Genomic DNA, 15784 nt, shown 5'->3' with positions numbered 1-15784 from the left:
TATATTTGGTTTGCGGTAATACCATGTGTGTTTCTACTTTACAGGTAGAGTTTGTTCTTAGAGAACTGTCTTGCTTTTATTCTTCTCCACAGCAGTAGAATAAAGCAAACAGTTCTCTAAGAACAAACTCTACCTGGCAAGTAGAAACACAAATGGTGTTACCGCAAACCAAATATGTATTGATACCTCACCATGCAATGCCCCAAATCCTATATATCTCAATGAAGGAACTGAAATATTTCCAAAGGGCACAAAGGCGGTGACATGGGGCGTTGGGGCAGTTGCCTTCATTGCCTTGGTGAAGTATCAGTCCTAATGAATGTACATGTATGTATATAATGGGAGGACGATTAGAAAAAGAATGCTACCAATATGCCGACAATTTCTGGCAGTCTTTTTCAACATTATTTATTTTGTTAATCTTAAAGACCAGAATTTACATATGTAAATCATGTATAAGAGACATTTCACGTGCGTTGGTAAAATGGGTAAACATTGGTATTTAGAAACCACCAATACAAATTTGTAATCAGCCTCACGTTTGGACCCGATGAGCAGGGTCTTCAACAAGGGTTTAAAAAACAACCAAGAAAGACAAAAACTGAAGGCGATTACTCAGGAGCATGTGGGGTGTCAACTGGTATTAGAACATTCATCACTTCCATGATTGTAATACGGTACATTCATAAATTGTTGACGTCGATCAGGATAGATCAATGTTTACAGAATCCCAACTGAAGATTGTTTACAAACACAAACACAAAATGCTTCCGAGTATAACTCATAAATCCTATTCCTGCTTGCTCAGCTGGTGTGATTATGTTGGGCACATCTCACGAGCAAGCAAAACACATACGATTGTAAAACTGGATACGCACTAATCTACTAGCAGTCCACGCTACAACTAATTGTAATTAAATTTAGTGGTCTAAGTTAACAGGAAATGAGAGGAAATGCACTCTTAGTGTATTATGAATAATCGCTTAGAAATAGCATGCTTCCAACTCACAAATTGCTCCATTTTCAAACTTCACATCCTTGTATATTTTTTTTTCTCCAACGAACCTGTTCAATGTTTGAATAATCAATCAGAGGGGTTATTTACAGATTCCCGAATGAGTCAATGCTCGGCCATCTTGGATAGCTTGCTCTTCCCACTGCCTTTCGTGCAGTCAAAGTGAGGTTGGATGTGAAGGATTAGTCTGGTCTCTTTTCGTGTATGACAGAGTAATCCTCATTAAAGTCTCAGGGAACTTGACTCAAGATGGCCCTAGATGATAGGGGTCTCAATAACACATTGGGCCTATTCCAAAACCTAGCTCTGGCTTTGGCTTCAGCTCCGGCTTTGGCTCTGTCACCAATATTGCACATTTTGCATGACCGGAAGCCAGAGCCTAAGCCGGGGATGGGGAAAAAGGCCATTGTTGGGGTTGTGTCGAAGTAGTGGTTACTGCTACGGCTAACCCTTGTTTTCCATGTCATGCCTTGAAGCCTCCTTAATAGCAACACTCTTAACAACAGTTGTAGCCATAGCTGCAGCCGCTAATTCAAGATCAGCCTAAGCATTGCTCCAAGTAGTGGCGGATAGCCTGTCTGAATTTAACTGTTGACGTATAATGTCAGTGTCATTGTCAAATGGGTTTTATGTGTGGTGAAAATGCCATCCCTGTTTACAGGTATTCCCCGCTTGATTTCTAGCCACAAGTGGCCAGCCAGAATGTCACCGTTGTCCTAATTAGTTCTGGTATGATGCATAAACCGCACGCAACATGACAGAATTCACCAATGAGTTGGGATTAGGTATAATGAACACATGACCGACCACTCTCCCACTGTAGAAACAACATCAGTCAGTTTGCAGTGCAGGAAATGAAGTAATCTTGGGTTGGCAGTGTTTGAGCAGGATTCCATACCAGGGAAATACATCAAGCTCAAATTATAAACACAAACACAGAGGTTAAATTTGGATGAGTTGATACACAATTTCAAGTTCATGTAAATGTATCCTTGACTCTCTATTTAAAGAATGACAAAAGACAAATGAAGGAAACTGTCCTGGAAATATTAATCCTTTCAGCATTAATTCTTGATTTTGTTTATATTTTTAGTTTTTTTCATGAAACAACTTTTGAAACGTTCTTTGGAGAGACTTCGTTGAAGTATATAATAGTTTGATACATGTAGGTTGTCTGTCACTATCTGATTGTGTTCACTACACTCAGGTATCCTAGACTCCCACAAAGTGCCATACTCTCTAGGCTAGTATTGAGTGTTTCTTGTTGATGTACATGTACAGCTGGTATTATTAGGAAATCCCATGAATGTATACGCATACGCACGGCAGCAGACGGCTTGTGTACTGTAGACTCGGTCTCCTCAGTCTCCTGTTGACTTCTCTTGACTTATGTGGAATGAGCCATTTAGGCAGGAGAGTAAATCAACAGTAATAAGGATAGGAAAGTAACTTAAATGTGTGTCGTGGCTAAGGGCACCAGACTCAAGCCCTGGTGTTTCTGAGCAGCGGAGTGTGGGTTCGAGTCCCGGTCTTGACACTTAGGCAAAACACTTTAACCATTATTGCTTTGTCATTTGGATTGGGTGTTACCCTTGTGCAGTGTAATGTTCTAATGAACCCAGTTACACTTATTACTAAGAGACAGTGTTTGCCTTGGACCCAATTTTATGTAGCTGCTAAGCACAAAAATTTGCTTAGCATGAAATTTCTTCCTTGATAAAAACAGGATTACCAACCAAATTTCCATTTGTTGCATATTGCCTGTCCTGGTATTCAGCTGTTTGATTATCGTGGAAATCAAGTGGAAATTTGGTTGGTAATCCTGTTATCAAGGAAGAAATTTCATACTAAGCAAATATTTGTGCTTAGCAGCTCTATGAAGTTGGGCCCAGGTTTTTGTGGCGATGGCTGTATTTCATTACCGAGTGGGCCTAGCACACTAAACTCAATTTGTAGTAGCTGAGTCGTCACAGTCTGGGTTTGAATCTCAGCCCTGGCACTTGTGTCCCTGAGCAAGACACTTATCTACAATTGCTTCTTGGCGTTTATATTCCGACTTAAAGGAACACGTTGCCTTGGATCGGTCAAGTTGGTCTTTTAAAAGCATTTGAAGCCGTTTGTTATGAAATGCATGTATGGTTAGAAAGATAATTTAAAAGTAGAATATAATGATTCAAACAAACATGCCTCAGAATGGCACAGTTTTCCTTCTACGTCGCGTTGAAACACAGTCAACCATTTTGTGGAGTAAAAATGTTGACTCCATAAAATGGCCGACCGTGTTAAATCGCGACGCAAAAGGAAAACCATGCAATTTCGAGTGATACTTATAAAATGTGGATCATTATATTCTACTTTTAAACATCTTTCTAACCATATGCATTTGATAACAAACGGCTTCAAACGCTTTTCAAAGACCAACTCGTCCGATCCAAGGCAACGTGTTCCTTTATTAGGATCCTGCTGCGGAGCAAAGATACAAGTAGAGGATGAATGCGCTGCAGTACCTTGCTAAATCCTTAGAAGCAGGTGCTACATAAATTGACCTCTGTCTTAAAATGTTTCTGTTTGTTCAAGCACCTTGTGTACCTTATTGGTATTTATACATGAACTATAAGATTGTATTCCTTATCATGAATGACTAAATGAATACTTTCTTTTCATTGTTTTCTTTTTAGATGATGCGAGATGCAAACAACCAACTCCCTGCCCCAGTGGTTTCAGTTGCTCCTAACAATGGAGATATACGACCTCAATGGTCGCCGATGTTCGTTAGGCTTCCTCATCCACTCCATATGGCACCTAGGGGTATGCTATTCCAGCCTGGTACCCTACCTCGAACCATCCCAATCCCTCACGGCGCCATGGTAACCAACGAACCTAACAACAACATCAACCGAGGCATTCCATCGCTAAGAGGTGGACGGAAACGACCGGGCAACAATCCTGCAGCATTTCCAAAGTTGTCGTACGGGGCGGAGCGAGTCGGAAAGAAACCACGAAAAGAGAACGCCATGATTGAACTCTCCTCAACCCGAAATGGATTAATCGCTGAGCGGCCGAATCTAGCTGCCATGCATATAAAGCCCATTATTTTGGACTTTGAGGTGACTATGCCCAAACTACCTCTACCCAGACCCATCGTTGAGGACTGTTTGGATGAGATGGGTTCTCACGATGATAGAAGTACAAGAAAGCAGATGGAGACTAAAGAGTCGTCACTTGGTATTTCTAGATCTGGGTTTGACTCGGTACCAGCCAGCCCACGTGCTGCAGATAGTGCAAATGGGTCAGCAGCAGATCTAGTCAATAAATCTTTAAATGTAAGTTGATGCAGAAGTTTAGGTCAATTCTTTTTCTATCAAAAAAACAGAAACACATTTCTCATTTTGAGAGTTTCTCAAATGGGCTTAACAATTTTGATTTCCAGTCAGAGTTGCTGTTTCAAGCATTGCATGGTGTGGATAATAAGAAAAACTAGAGTAGTAAAGTGGTATTTTGGCGATAGTAACTTAGAACCAACCTCTTCCTCCTATAAGAATTTTTAACATGGTTGTACCCGTAAATTTTTCTTACAGTCAAAGAAACAAAATTGTATAATTCGAAATTTTTGTTTTGCAATACTGTGAGGTAATTCAATCACACTAAGCCGAAATCAAGTCAAAAACCTTGTTGTTGTAGAAAGCTCATCTAAACTGAAGTGTTCCCTTCATTCAGTTATAATCCACATAGTGACCAGACACGGAAGTGTTTTGGTAAAAACAAGTATTAAACAAACTGACAATTTTGAATCTAAAATCTTGATAACTCGGGCTATCAGGGTTTTAGAGAAATATTGATGTACTTGTACAAATACAAAATGCCAAGACATTCCTGTTTTCTTAACAACAAAAACAAACAAAACACAGACATTACTGGTACTTGATTAGATAGAGGTTATCTACAATAACTGTCTGTCTTGTAAACTAGACAGTTACTATGCACTCTGCTACCATAGTAGAGCTGCCAACTCCCTGATTCTGATGGGAGTTCCCAACTCTTCTTGGGTATGCCTATTCTCGGGATGGTACACTTGTGTCCTTGAGCAAGACATTTAACCATAAGCGTCTCTCCACCAAGGGGTAAAATGGGTACCTGTGAAGGCAGAGATGGTTTATGTGAATGATTAGCTTTGATCATGGTAACTCACAGCACCAGCTGTATACTGCCCAGGGAGCTGAGATGGTTTAAGGACTGGGCTGAAGTCCATTGAATGCAGCCACTTCACTTCACATAGTACCCATACTGCCAGGAAGACACGTTTTGGGGGAGGCAGTGATGGTGTGTTTGGACGTCTGTATTTCAGTACTGCAGTCAAATTGTTGAGACTCTCTCTGTCCCGAATGAAACAAATTGTTTTGGTGTGCCCATCAGAAAGTCCACTAAATGATATTTGAAGCTTTGTATGTTGTGGGAAAATAACAAGTAAAATTGTGGGTACAACAACCAAGTATAACATTTCTTTTGGAAAGAGTGTTGGCTCTGAAAAGAGCCGGTGTGGTCTTGATGTTTCAAACAGTATACAATGTAGTTCATTTTCCTGAAGACGAGCAGAGTATATCATTCAAAACGATGAGACCACACAGACTCCTTCTAGAGCCATCACTCCTCCCAAAAGAAATTTACACATGGTTGTACCCGTCAGGTTTATAATTATTGTTACTTCTTAGAAATTTCCCTGAAAATAAACCAGTCTTTCCACGGTCTGGTGAAAAAAAGATGAAAATCTCCCTGACTGTGCTCCCCTATTATATTGAATTTTATTCTAACTATCTCCCTTATTGTTGTACGTAATCTCCCTGAACTTTGGCAGCTCCACCCTTGACTTATGGTTATCATCCTTTTTCTTGACAGGTTTCAGGGGATAAAGACTCTGCAGGGAGGACCACAAACCACAGTGCTGATCCATTCAAGAAACCGGATATTGAGAATTATCGGACTAACGTGTCTGCTGGACGCTGTCTGTTATGTCAGAATCCAATACCACCAAACGGATCAGGGACTGCAAGTGCAATAACAATCTGTGTGAAATGTACAAAGGTTGCTCTCTCTGGCCCCAAATCACTGAAGCCAGTTCCCAAGTTCCCCTTCGCTTGTAACCCCAAACTGGCACCCAAAACTGTTTACGTACCTGGTCCACGTCGGCCTTTCAAACCCAGACCACCACCCCCAACTGGACCTCAAAAGGCTGTTGGAATCAGGCTATATCCACCGAGGTCTCTCCCTAAAGCCAAACACTCCAGTACTCCAGTACCATCACCTTCAGGACCTCCTAGATCACCCAGTCAGTTATCAGTTCCAGGTTCGCCAGCTCCCAGCCTACCTCTTGGGAGCCCTCAACCACAATCACCTCTGATAATGCACAGTGCTCCCCCGAGTCCTCGGCAAGCATCAGAGGCTGTACATAAGTTATCTAGTCACTCTTTACCACCAAGCCCTTCCATGATCTCTCCACAGCGGCTAGCATCCCCAGCTCCTAGTGACACTAGAGAGACTGACCCTATACCAAGAAGGCCCTCAATCTCATTACAAGTTCCAAGTCCAGGTTATAGTTCCAATCCTTCAACTCCTAGTGGAAGGGATTCCTGTTCATCTGAAAGGCTTGCACTACCACCAGGGAGAGAACAGGATGATGCGACTATAAAGGCGCTTCTTCAACTGGGACGGGGTGTTGATCGTGTAGATCAAGGAGCCACAGAAAGCATGTCGATACCGTCACCAAAGAACAGAACAAAAGACAGAGACTCTGCACCTCAACCCTATCCAAACAGTAGTATTCCCATACCCCATTCACCTATATCATTGCCTCCTGTGGCCTTACCAGGCAACCTACCTCTCCTGCCTGGACAGGTTTCTATGATTCCATCAAACACAGGGGTAGTGATGGGTCCAGGAGGACAGCTTCTTCCCATAGTACCAAGTTGGCCGTATGGTCTCCCTACAAGTGAAGCTCTAAACATGCTGTCTCAAGGAGTGTACCCACCAGGGTCTTTATTCGTCCAACCATCTCTGCCGAGAGAGTCGTCAAGTCCCACATCAGCAACATCAGACCTCAACAGAAACCCATTGACAGATTCACCCAAACCATCCAGTGCTGGATCAAGCCCAGAAAGCCCTTTTGATATTTCCCAGATGAAGTACCGCAAGGGTTACAAGAGATCAAGGTTAGCCGACAGAGTGTCAGACTCTCCTACTGGAGGAATCGGTTACGGACCAGAGCATGGTCAAGAGGATAAGTCTAAGCCCAAGAAGTCGCTAGTTATCGTTGGGACAAACTGTGCTGGATCCTCATCAATCAAAAATGATGGTAAAGGAGGATCCTATCATCAGGAGGAAGGCTCAAGAGATGGAGCGGAGGTGTACGGGAAGTCATTCTCCTGTCATTGTTCTGGACGGGAAATCATTCTCCTACAGTGCACTGACTGTGATTTTGTCTGTAATAACAAGCTTGGCCTCGATCTCCACATTGCTGCCCAGCGACATGCAGAGAGTCGCAACAAGACCACAGCGCTGGAGGTCTCGTCTCGACATGCAAATGAGGCTGATGATCGGGATGAGGTAATGTCTCAGTCATCGGTAGAGACCCAGTCTGCTGATACGGACACAGATGCAGCCTCACCACCTCTGAGTAGAATCCCCAGAGAGGTAATGATTAGTCTAACTTGCTATATAAACCCATATCAGGCTCTATAAGTTTATGAATTGACCCATTGCACGGCACGCAACGCACCTCTGTATACTATGTGCATCTACAATTTCCACCATTGTGATAGTCAGTTGTGTTGCGTACATTCTGACTCCCAAAATGGGGGACAGGCTAGGTACATTTCAGTGTGCTGCATGTCATGAAATAGTCAATAGACAAGACCCTTGCACTGGTATTATGCGGCCACAGTCTGCCAATGGTTATGGTGATATGGTGATATGGTGAGGTTCCCTTTTTATGACTCAAAGGTAAACATCCTTTTCACTGATTAGGTGTGTTCATTACTTGGATCATTAAACTTGGTGGATGAACACTTAATGGGCAGTAAGTGTCCCAATGTTTCTGCATGATCCAATTAAGACCACTGTTTAGGAAATTAATTACACAGAAATAACAGGTGTGAGTTACCAGAGGAAGAGGATGTTGTTATTATGGCCTCTTTCTTTAAAGGGAAGGTACACGTTTGGTAATTACTCAAAACAAATATTAACTTAAAAATTGACTTGGTAATGAGCATTAGAGAGCTGTTGATAGTATAAAACTTTGTGGGAAAGGACTCCCTCTGAGTCTGAAGTACATGTAATGTAGTTTTTGAGAAAGAGGTAATTTCTCACTAAAGTATTAAAAGACTTCTAGCTAGAAGTCTTTTATTCTTCTCTGAAAGCACACAAATTCATCCAACATGGGTGTTTTTTCTTTCATCATTTTCTAGCAACTTCGATGACCAATCGAGCCCAAATTGTCTCAGGCTTGTTATTTTATGCTTATAATGGGATACACCAAGTGAGAACACTGGTCTTTGACAATTACCAAACGTGTACAGTGCCTTCAAAGGAGCTTTTTCTGCAATTCCTTGCTTGCATTTCCTGCAATGCACACTTGCACATAACACAGCATGAACAAAATAAATCCTAATTTTTATTCCATGGTTTGTTCTAGGTTTCGGTTATATTTTTGTCGTACAGTAGTTGCAAGTTGTGTTGAAATTTTATCAGAAAAACTAGCCGTCACTTTTGAACAAGTTTTGTTTTCCCCTGCCGTTGACGACACCCTGCATGGCTCCCAGAAAAGACCCATAAAGTTCCAACAAAAGTCAACACTGAAGAACCAGTGTTTCAAAAAAAAGAGTATAATACCAGTAGTGCTGGTATGTAAAATATGTCACAAGACAGACTGGAAGGTCGTTTATCTTTGTTGATGCATTATTCACTGGCTTGTTTGGAGTGATCAAAATGTGTTTCGTATAAAATCATTACACACTAGCGTACCTTTCAGTAACCAAAAAAACCCAATAATTTTGTTTAAGCCCAAAATTGAAAACTGTTTTGTACATTGATGAGGAAGTAATGTGTACATTTGTATGTTAATTTTATGATTTATTTTGTTTTTACCTTGTAGGCAACATGGTCAAGATTACCCGATACAAACAATCACCTACCTCTGCAATCCTGGCAAGAGAAGGTGCTTCAATGCATGCCTCCTAGTCGTGCCTTCCACCAGGGCTCACTAAGAACACCTTGCATGACCAGCAGAGCCAGCTTCATCACTGCCCCAACTTATGGCAGCTTTGGAACAGTAACTGAAAACACAGTACCTCTAGATCTGAGTGGTAGGAACTTCCAAGCTCCACCATTCTTACCTGGCATCTCTCCTCCGTTGTATACCATGGAAGAGCTGAGTAAACAGCGACCTAATGAGGAGCCTAGTCCGTTAGATCTCTCTGGTTATGGCCGAGCACTCGGAGATTGTAACATGCCACCGCAGTTTGTATCAAGTCGTAGGTCTAGTACTCAGGGAAGCATGCCACCTAAGAAGACCGCAGTAGAATTGATAACCAGCCAACAACCTGTCTCAGTACCAAGCCTTGTTTTTACGTCGTCATCCAATAAGAAGCACCCACCTCCACAGACTTTCTTTGATCTGTTGCGACAGCACGGTATACCTGTCTCGACAGATGCCGTCACGTCCACCTCAAGTTCTTCCAAAAGTGTACATTCGCCGAACCTCCATACGAAACTCTCAAATATACACTCTCCCGCTGGTCCTTCTTCCCCTAACATCAGAAGGACCCTTCTTGATAACCCTTCTAGTCCTAAACCTTATCCAGTGATTCCAAGTATTGTTCTATCAAGCGGCGCATCGACACCGTCCTCTGCCCCTAAATATATGTTTCCAACAACAGAGCTGACTCGCCCACCACCTGGGGCTGTTACTAACCCTTTACTTACACAACCACAGTTTCTGAACTATCAAGGAGGAACAATATCTGTTAGACCTACTCATCCACTAACACATACTCATGTGTCATCCAAAACTGTGCCGATACTTTCGCCTTTCTCCGGTCATGAAATGAGGCTATCTCCTGGTCGGGAACCACCCCATTTAAGAGGTTCTGAATACCTTCCAGTGGAATCAAGGAACATGCATGTTCCCTCACCAACGATCACTTTAGGATCACCAAGTATGGGCTCATTGAATTTCCATGACTCCCCGACCGCTAGGCAACGTCTCAGTGCCCCAGAGTCACCCAGAGAGTACTCCAATCGTAGAGATTCCTCCCCCATTCGATCTCCTCAAGCATTGCATATCAAAATTGAGCCACCAGACTCGAATCACGATGGAGAGTCCGGTGAGAGGATAGAACACATCTGGGATGAGGAGGCAGAGAAACAGGAAAGAGTTCTAGAAGCTAGCCTGAATACATCAGTCCATAGTTCACCTCCAAACAGTAGCAGGAGTGGGATAGGGCGGACGACATGGAGTATCACATCAAAGAGCTTACAAATCAGGGACAATTCGTTTATGAACTCAACGTCACAACTTAGTCCAAGAACTGAGCAAACCTCTTCCAGGAATAACCAGTTAAATGCCTCACATTACAGTGCCAAGGATTCTTATTCAGGAGTGAATGATGCCCTTGAGAGACTTTCCTCGCCTTCTATGAGTGTCAGTCCAAGTAGAGAAAACCACCGAGACTTTGCCAGGGATGACCTTCCTGCCAGGGAAGGTATGCTTTTGGGCCATCCTGTATCCAGGTCAAGGGACAGCCTTTCACCCAATGCCAGCCGAAGTAAAGAGTTGAACGATGGTAGACGCGAGGCTAGTAGGATTTCTGCTTCGTTACCTGCCAGTCCAAGTGCATGGCAGGTCAAAGTAGAGAAATAAAGCCTGGAAGTGGTTGTGGTACACGTTAAGACATGTAAGTGGGATATTTCCAAATGTAATAATAATAATAAATACATTTTATAGAGCACAGAAACTACCCAACATTAAGTATATCCTCTACTGCGCTATAAACAAGAGTTCCTCAAATGTAAGGCCTTGCTTGGGTTTTTAGATTTAAATTTTGAAAGTCAAGTTTGCTTAGAGTTCAGATTGCTCATTCACAGCGGAGTACAAGCAACATTAGAATAGTCATTTGCCAAATATTCAGTGCTTCAATTGTGTTTCATCTTGATCACTATCTAATGATCTTTTCTAATTTAGAACAACAACCTTAAACACCTTAAAGGCAGTGGACACTATTGGTAATTACTCAAAATATTTATTAGCATAAAACCTTACTTGGTAACCAGTAATGGGGAGAGGTTGGTAGTACAACCCATTGTGAGAAACGGCTCCCTCTAAGGGACCATGGATAAATTAAGAACGCGGCCGCCCGCGGTCAGACTCGTTCTAGAACGAGTCCGTCCCAAAATTGTCACGCGCCCGTCCCAAGATGGATTAAGCGCTTCACTGATTTTTAAGGTCCCTCATTATCGAACTCTATTGTTGGTGCCTTTTGTTGTTCAGATTACATGGACAAGGCAGCTTGCAAGTAAGCCACGAAGGGGTGAAGGATTAGTGTTTGCGGTCTAGCTCAGGTATACACCAGACAATGGGTTGGAGATGTCCATGTACAGCCAACCCTCAAGTTTGCCAAAGCTAATACAATAATATGCTACTGCCATAACAAGTTGAAGTGGTGACTATTATTCTTAAATTTGAAATCATCGCCAACTTATTTAGATCTACATCTAATTGTTACATTAGGACCCGTGTTTACAGAGATGATTACACTTACAAGATTCGTTCAAAAAGGTACCGCAAAATCATGCTGACCGGCTCGCAATCACACAAAACACAACGCACAATTACATCGTAGTACACAAACACTCCATCTAGCTACACACTCACACACAGTGTTTTCAATATTCAGGCCTAGTAGTCTTGTTATTTTGCGTGCAACAAACTATAATGCAAGAAACATTGATCGCTAGAGGGCTTTCCTAAACAATGTGATAGCGGGAGAGCCGCCCTCCGTTGGAAAAATTGCGCAACAGCTTACGAAATTAGTTTCAACCGCCTTGAGATTAAGACTTTCGGGAGAATCTGGTGTCCGAAAATTGCAATACTAACCAGCGTTGGTGCCCGAGCTAAACTCATACAACATTGGTGCCGTCGCTGGTACCTTGGGCAACGTAGTGAATTTTCAGCAGTTCCTTGGGAAATATTAAGCGTGTTTAAGAAAAACTTCATAACGTGTTGGCTTCATTGTTCAAACATGAAACATTTTGGACACCTTGGATGTACAAAAAAGATTATAGTTTTACTGTTTACTGTAAGATGTTTTTCCTATTGACTTTGTTTTACTTTGGGGGATTATTTTGCATGGCGGTCGTGCAAAGACGTAGTATTTTTTATTTTTTAATCTGCGGTTGTGTTTTGACTTATTGTGTGAAAAGGGCTACAACTTGGGTTTATCTACCCAGATAAGCCGATTATAACTACACAGTGGTTTTCGGCCTACACCATTGTTCCTTTGTTATACAGTGGGTCTTCCTCGAGACCCGGTGGTTGAGGAGAACGCGTTCCACTCCGTAGTTTTTCTTTTGTTCGATTTGTCACGCAAAGGAACGCATCGCGACGCGGTCGTTCCCGTGACATAATTTATCCATGGTCCCTAAAGTGGAGTAGTTTTCGAGAAAGAAGTAATTTTCCATGAATTTGATTTTGAGACCTCTGATTTAGAGTTTGAAATCATTCAACTTTGTGTGACAAGGGTGTTTTTTCTTTCATTATTATCTCGCAATTTCGTTGGCCGGTTGAGCTCAAATTTTCACAGGTTTGTTATTTTATGCATATGTTGAAATAGAGTAAGTGAGAAGACTGGTCTTTGACAATTACCAATAGTGTCCAGTGTCTTTAAAGATAATGTGACTCACTTATGGATTGGATCTTATTGGACAGGATTGAAGTATAATCTTTAGGGATAAGGGAAAGGGACCATTTTATTAGCAACCATAATCGGGTTGGATTCATTATAAATTACATCAAAAGTTACAAAGTACATCACATAAAAACTAAATAATTAACCTATTTCACAAAATTGTAGCCAAGGTTAGAAAAAAGAAACGTAGATGACTTTACTGACAAAATCCTTTAAGCTACAATCCCTGCCATATCTCGTTGGGCCCCAGCTCCCAGGCCCGTGCTCAATGTTGGTTCTCATTACGCAGTCTGCGCTCCAGCTGGGGTTAACCGCATTGAACAGGGTTGGGGTATTTTTATTGTCACATGGCCCAATCATTTTTGCCTGGATTGTAGATGTTGACATACGACAGATTTCAATTTTCTGACGATTCTATTGCAGTGATGCTGCTCATGGTGAGAAGGTGCGAGAAGCTGGAGAAAGAGGTTGAGTTTGATCGAGAGGAGGAAGAGGCAGGCCAGAACGACGATGAGGATGGAGACCGAGATGGCGAAGAAGAAATATATCGAGATGAAGAGGAGGTAACCAAGATGAACAAGAGGAGGTTGAAAGACAAGAATGGTGAAGAAGAGGCAGGACCAAGATGGATGATCATGAGCAGGTAGAGAAAAACGAGAATGGTAAAGAAGGGGCAGACCAAGATCATAAAGAGTAGACAATGATAAGGAGAAAGACCAAGTTAAGACTAAGAGAAAAAAGTCAAGATGGCTCTGAAACAGGTACAGAACTTTGTGGCGTCACTTCGTCAATTCATCATTTGTCTAACATCTCTTGGCCTCATGCTAAAACAGCGCCCTCTCTGGCATAAATCAAATAACTCCTATCATTGCCGACAGTCGCCTTGGTGCCTGCACGTTCAAGCTTTTGACCTCGGCTATGATAGTGCATGCAAAGGCTCTATGTTTAATTGTACATATACTTTGAATGTATGTCCAGTTTAGATAAGACTGTCTTATTTGTATCATGCCCAGCATTGCATTCTGCAAAGAAACCATCTCCAGGGTTTCTATATGTACACTTAGTGTGTGTAATTATAGATGACGCGATTCGTGACCTCATTAAGGACCCGCAGGTCAAGGGTTAGCAGGCAGAGAGTGTACACTGGTCAAGAAAAGAAAGCTTGTATTTTCAGTCACTGTAGGAAGATAACATCAAAACAGAATTTCGGTGGTCTGCAGCTGTTCATTTTGCAATGGAAACTGTAAAACATATACAAGTTTCCATATATACTCCATCTTTGGCCTTGGAAATGCCCTAGTGAATGCCCTACTATTGCTGTAGACCAATGAATCAAAGCCCAAAGAGAACTTTGGTGTTCAGCTGCTCTTAATTTTGCAAGTGAAACTGTAAAACAAGTTTCCCAATCTGCTCAATATTTGACCTGAGATGATTGATGGGAATCATCTTTCTGAAATGATGTCACAGTCGTCAATTTACCTCATGCATTTATGTCATCGCGCCGCCATCTTGGAGGTAAAATACCTCCACCCGAGGGAGCCCTACTCAATTGAGCGTAAGTTCTAGTGACTGTCCTTTTAACAATCTCATTGTGAACTGAAACACTTTTGGAACAGATGTGGATTTATCGATTGAGAAACAAAAGTCCCAGCAAAGACACTTTTCGTCAATCTTTAGATTCTTCAGACCGACAAATAGCCATCCAAATTGAAGTTGTTCATGTACCTCAACCCTGGCTTATATTCAAAATAAAATATTCAAACTGCCTTTAACTATTGTGCAAGCTCAGTGGTCTAGTGGTAAGACATCTACTCTAATGTGGCAAAGGGTTGTGGGTTCGAATCCCACTTGAGTAATATACAGTGCATAACGGGCATCAGTGTATGGGTAAAAAACATAATACTCTTGGCTTACCATACAAAATTTGTTAAAACAGTGTGGTAGGTTGGGAAAATAGAATCGTACAAACGGTAAATGTCACTATAACAAATAGACCCAGATGAAATGCAATCAGCGTTTGTCTGTATAAATTAAAGCTGCAACTTCTGTTTTTTTACACGTACACTAACAAACAAAAATCTTAATTATTTTGTTCAGGTGCAGAATGTTATTTTAATTATATTCTGAAATATTTGTTTGCCAATTATTTATCTAGAGTACCTGTCAATAGAGACCTTGGTTCAGAGATTACGTTTGATGATTTGAAAAGTAGTTTTCTCTGAATCGATTACCTCATTCTCAATAGAAGGATGAATTTGTTTATTTTTTTAGTTTAGTTTATTATTTAATAATGCTGAAGGGACTGTGCACTGTTTGCAATTATCCCGTTTTTGTTTTGTTTACAAGCTTTTGTTCAAAATATTATTTGGTTTGGAGAGTGTTATACTTCAACATATCTTTGGTTGAAGGTAGGGTCATAGGTTTTGTTTTTTGTCAACGTAATACTTATTTAAAGGCAAAACTGTAAAGAAAGATTTGATAAAAGTCACATGTGAAAGTTTCAGCTGGATACAGTGTCTACTTGCTGAGAAAAACGGCACAAAAACTGTCTAAGTATTTTGATAAGAACGTCAAATCCATTCATGTTTAGCGAGGGGACAAAGTGTCCCTGGCCGCAGCATTCGCAAAACATGTATCATGAATAGTTTCTCAGATTTATTTGTTCTGGGGTAGAAAATTATAAAAAACTAATCCAAACCATGTTACTCCAAAGGGAATCCTTTCTCAAAATAGTTTAAAATTACAACAGCTACAAGTAAATTTTTATGGTAATTACTTTTTGGATTATTTACTAATCTATGAAACTACCTTCAAA

General features: G+C 41.4%; 1 protein-coding gene across 2 annotated transcripts in view; it reads left to right on the top strand.

Moving 5' to 3' along the window:
- The window catches only part of LOC117291616, a 51437-nt gene extending 36652 nt beyond the window's left edge, over window positions 1–14785 (top strand). For both annotated transcript variants that reach the window (XM_033773439.1, XM_033773438.1), the window contains exons 4-7: window positions 3694–4338; window positions 5909–7699; window positions 9159–10959; window positions 13393–14785. In XM_033773439.1, coding sequence (XP_033629330.1) covers window positions 3694–4338; window positions 5909–7699; window positions 9159–10925 — 4203 coding nt within the window. In that variant the 3' untranslated portion in view covers window positions 10926–10959; window positions 13393–14785. The remainder of the gene's footprint in view (window positions 1–3693; window positions 4339–5908; window positions 7700–9158; window positions 10960–13392) is intronic.
- Window positions 14786–15784: the final 999 nt, after the last annotated feature.

The sequence above is a fragment of the Asterias rubens genome, chromosome 6 (genome assembly GCF_902459465.1).
Source record: "Asterias rubens chromosome 6, eAstRub1.3, whole genome shotgun sequence".
Taxonomy (NCBI): Eukaryota; Metazoa; Echinodermata; class Asteroidea; order Forcipulatida; family Asteriidae; genus Asterias; species Asterias rubens.
The sequence above is the reverse complement of the archived record's forward strand: the minus strand, read 5'-3'. Positions and strand labels throughout refer to the sequence as shown.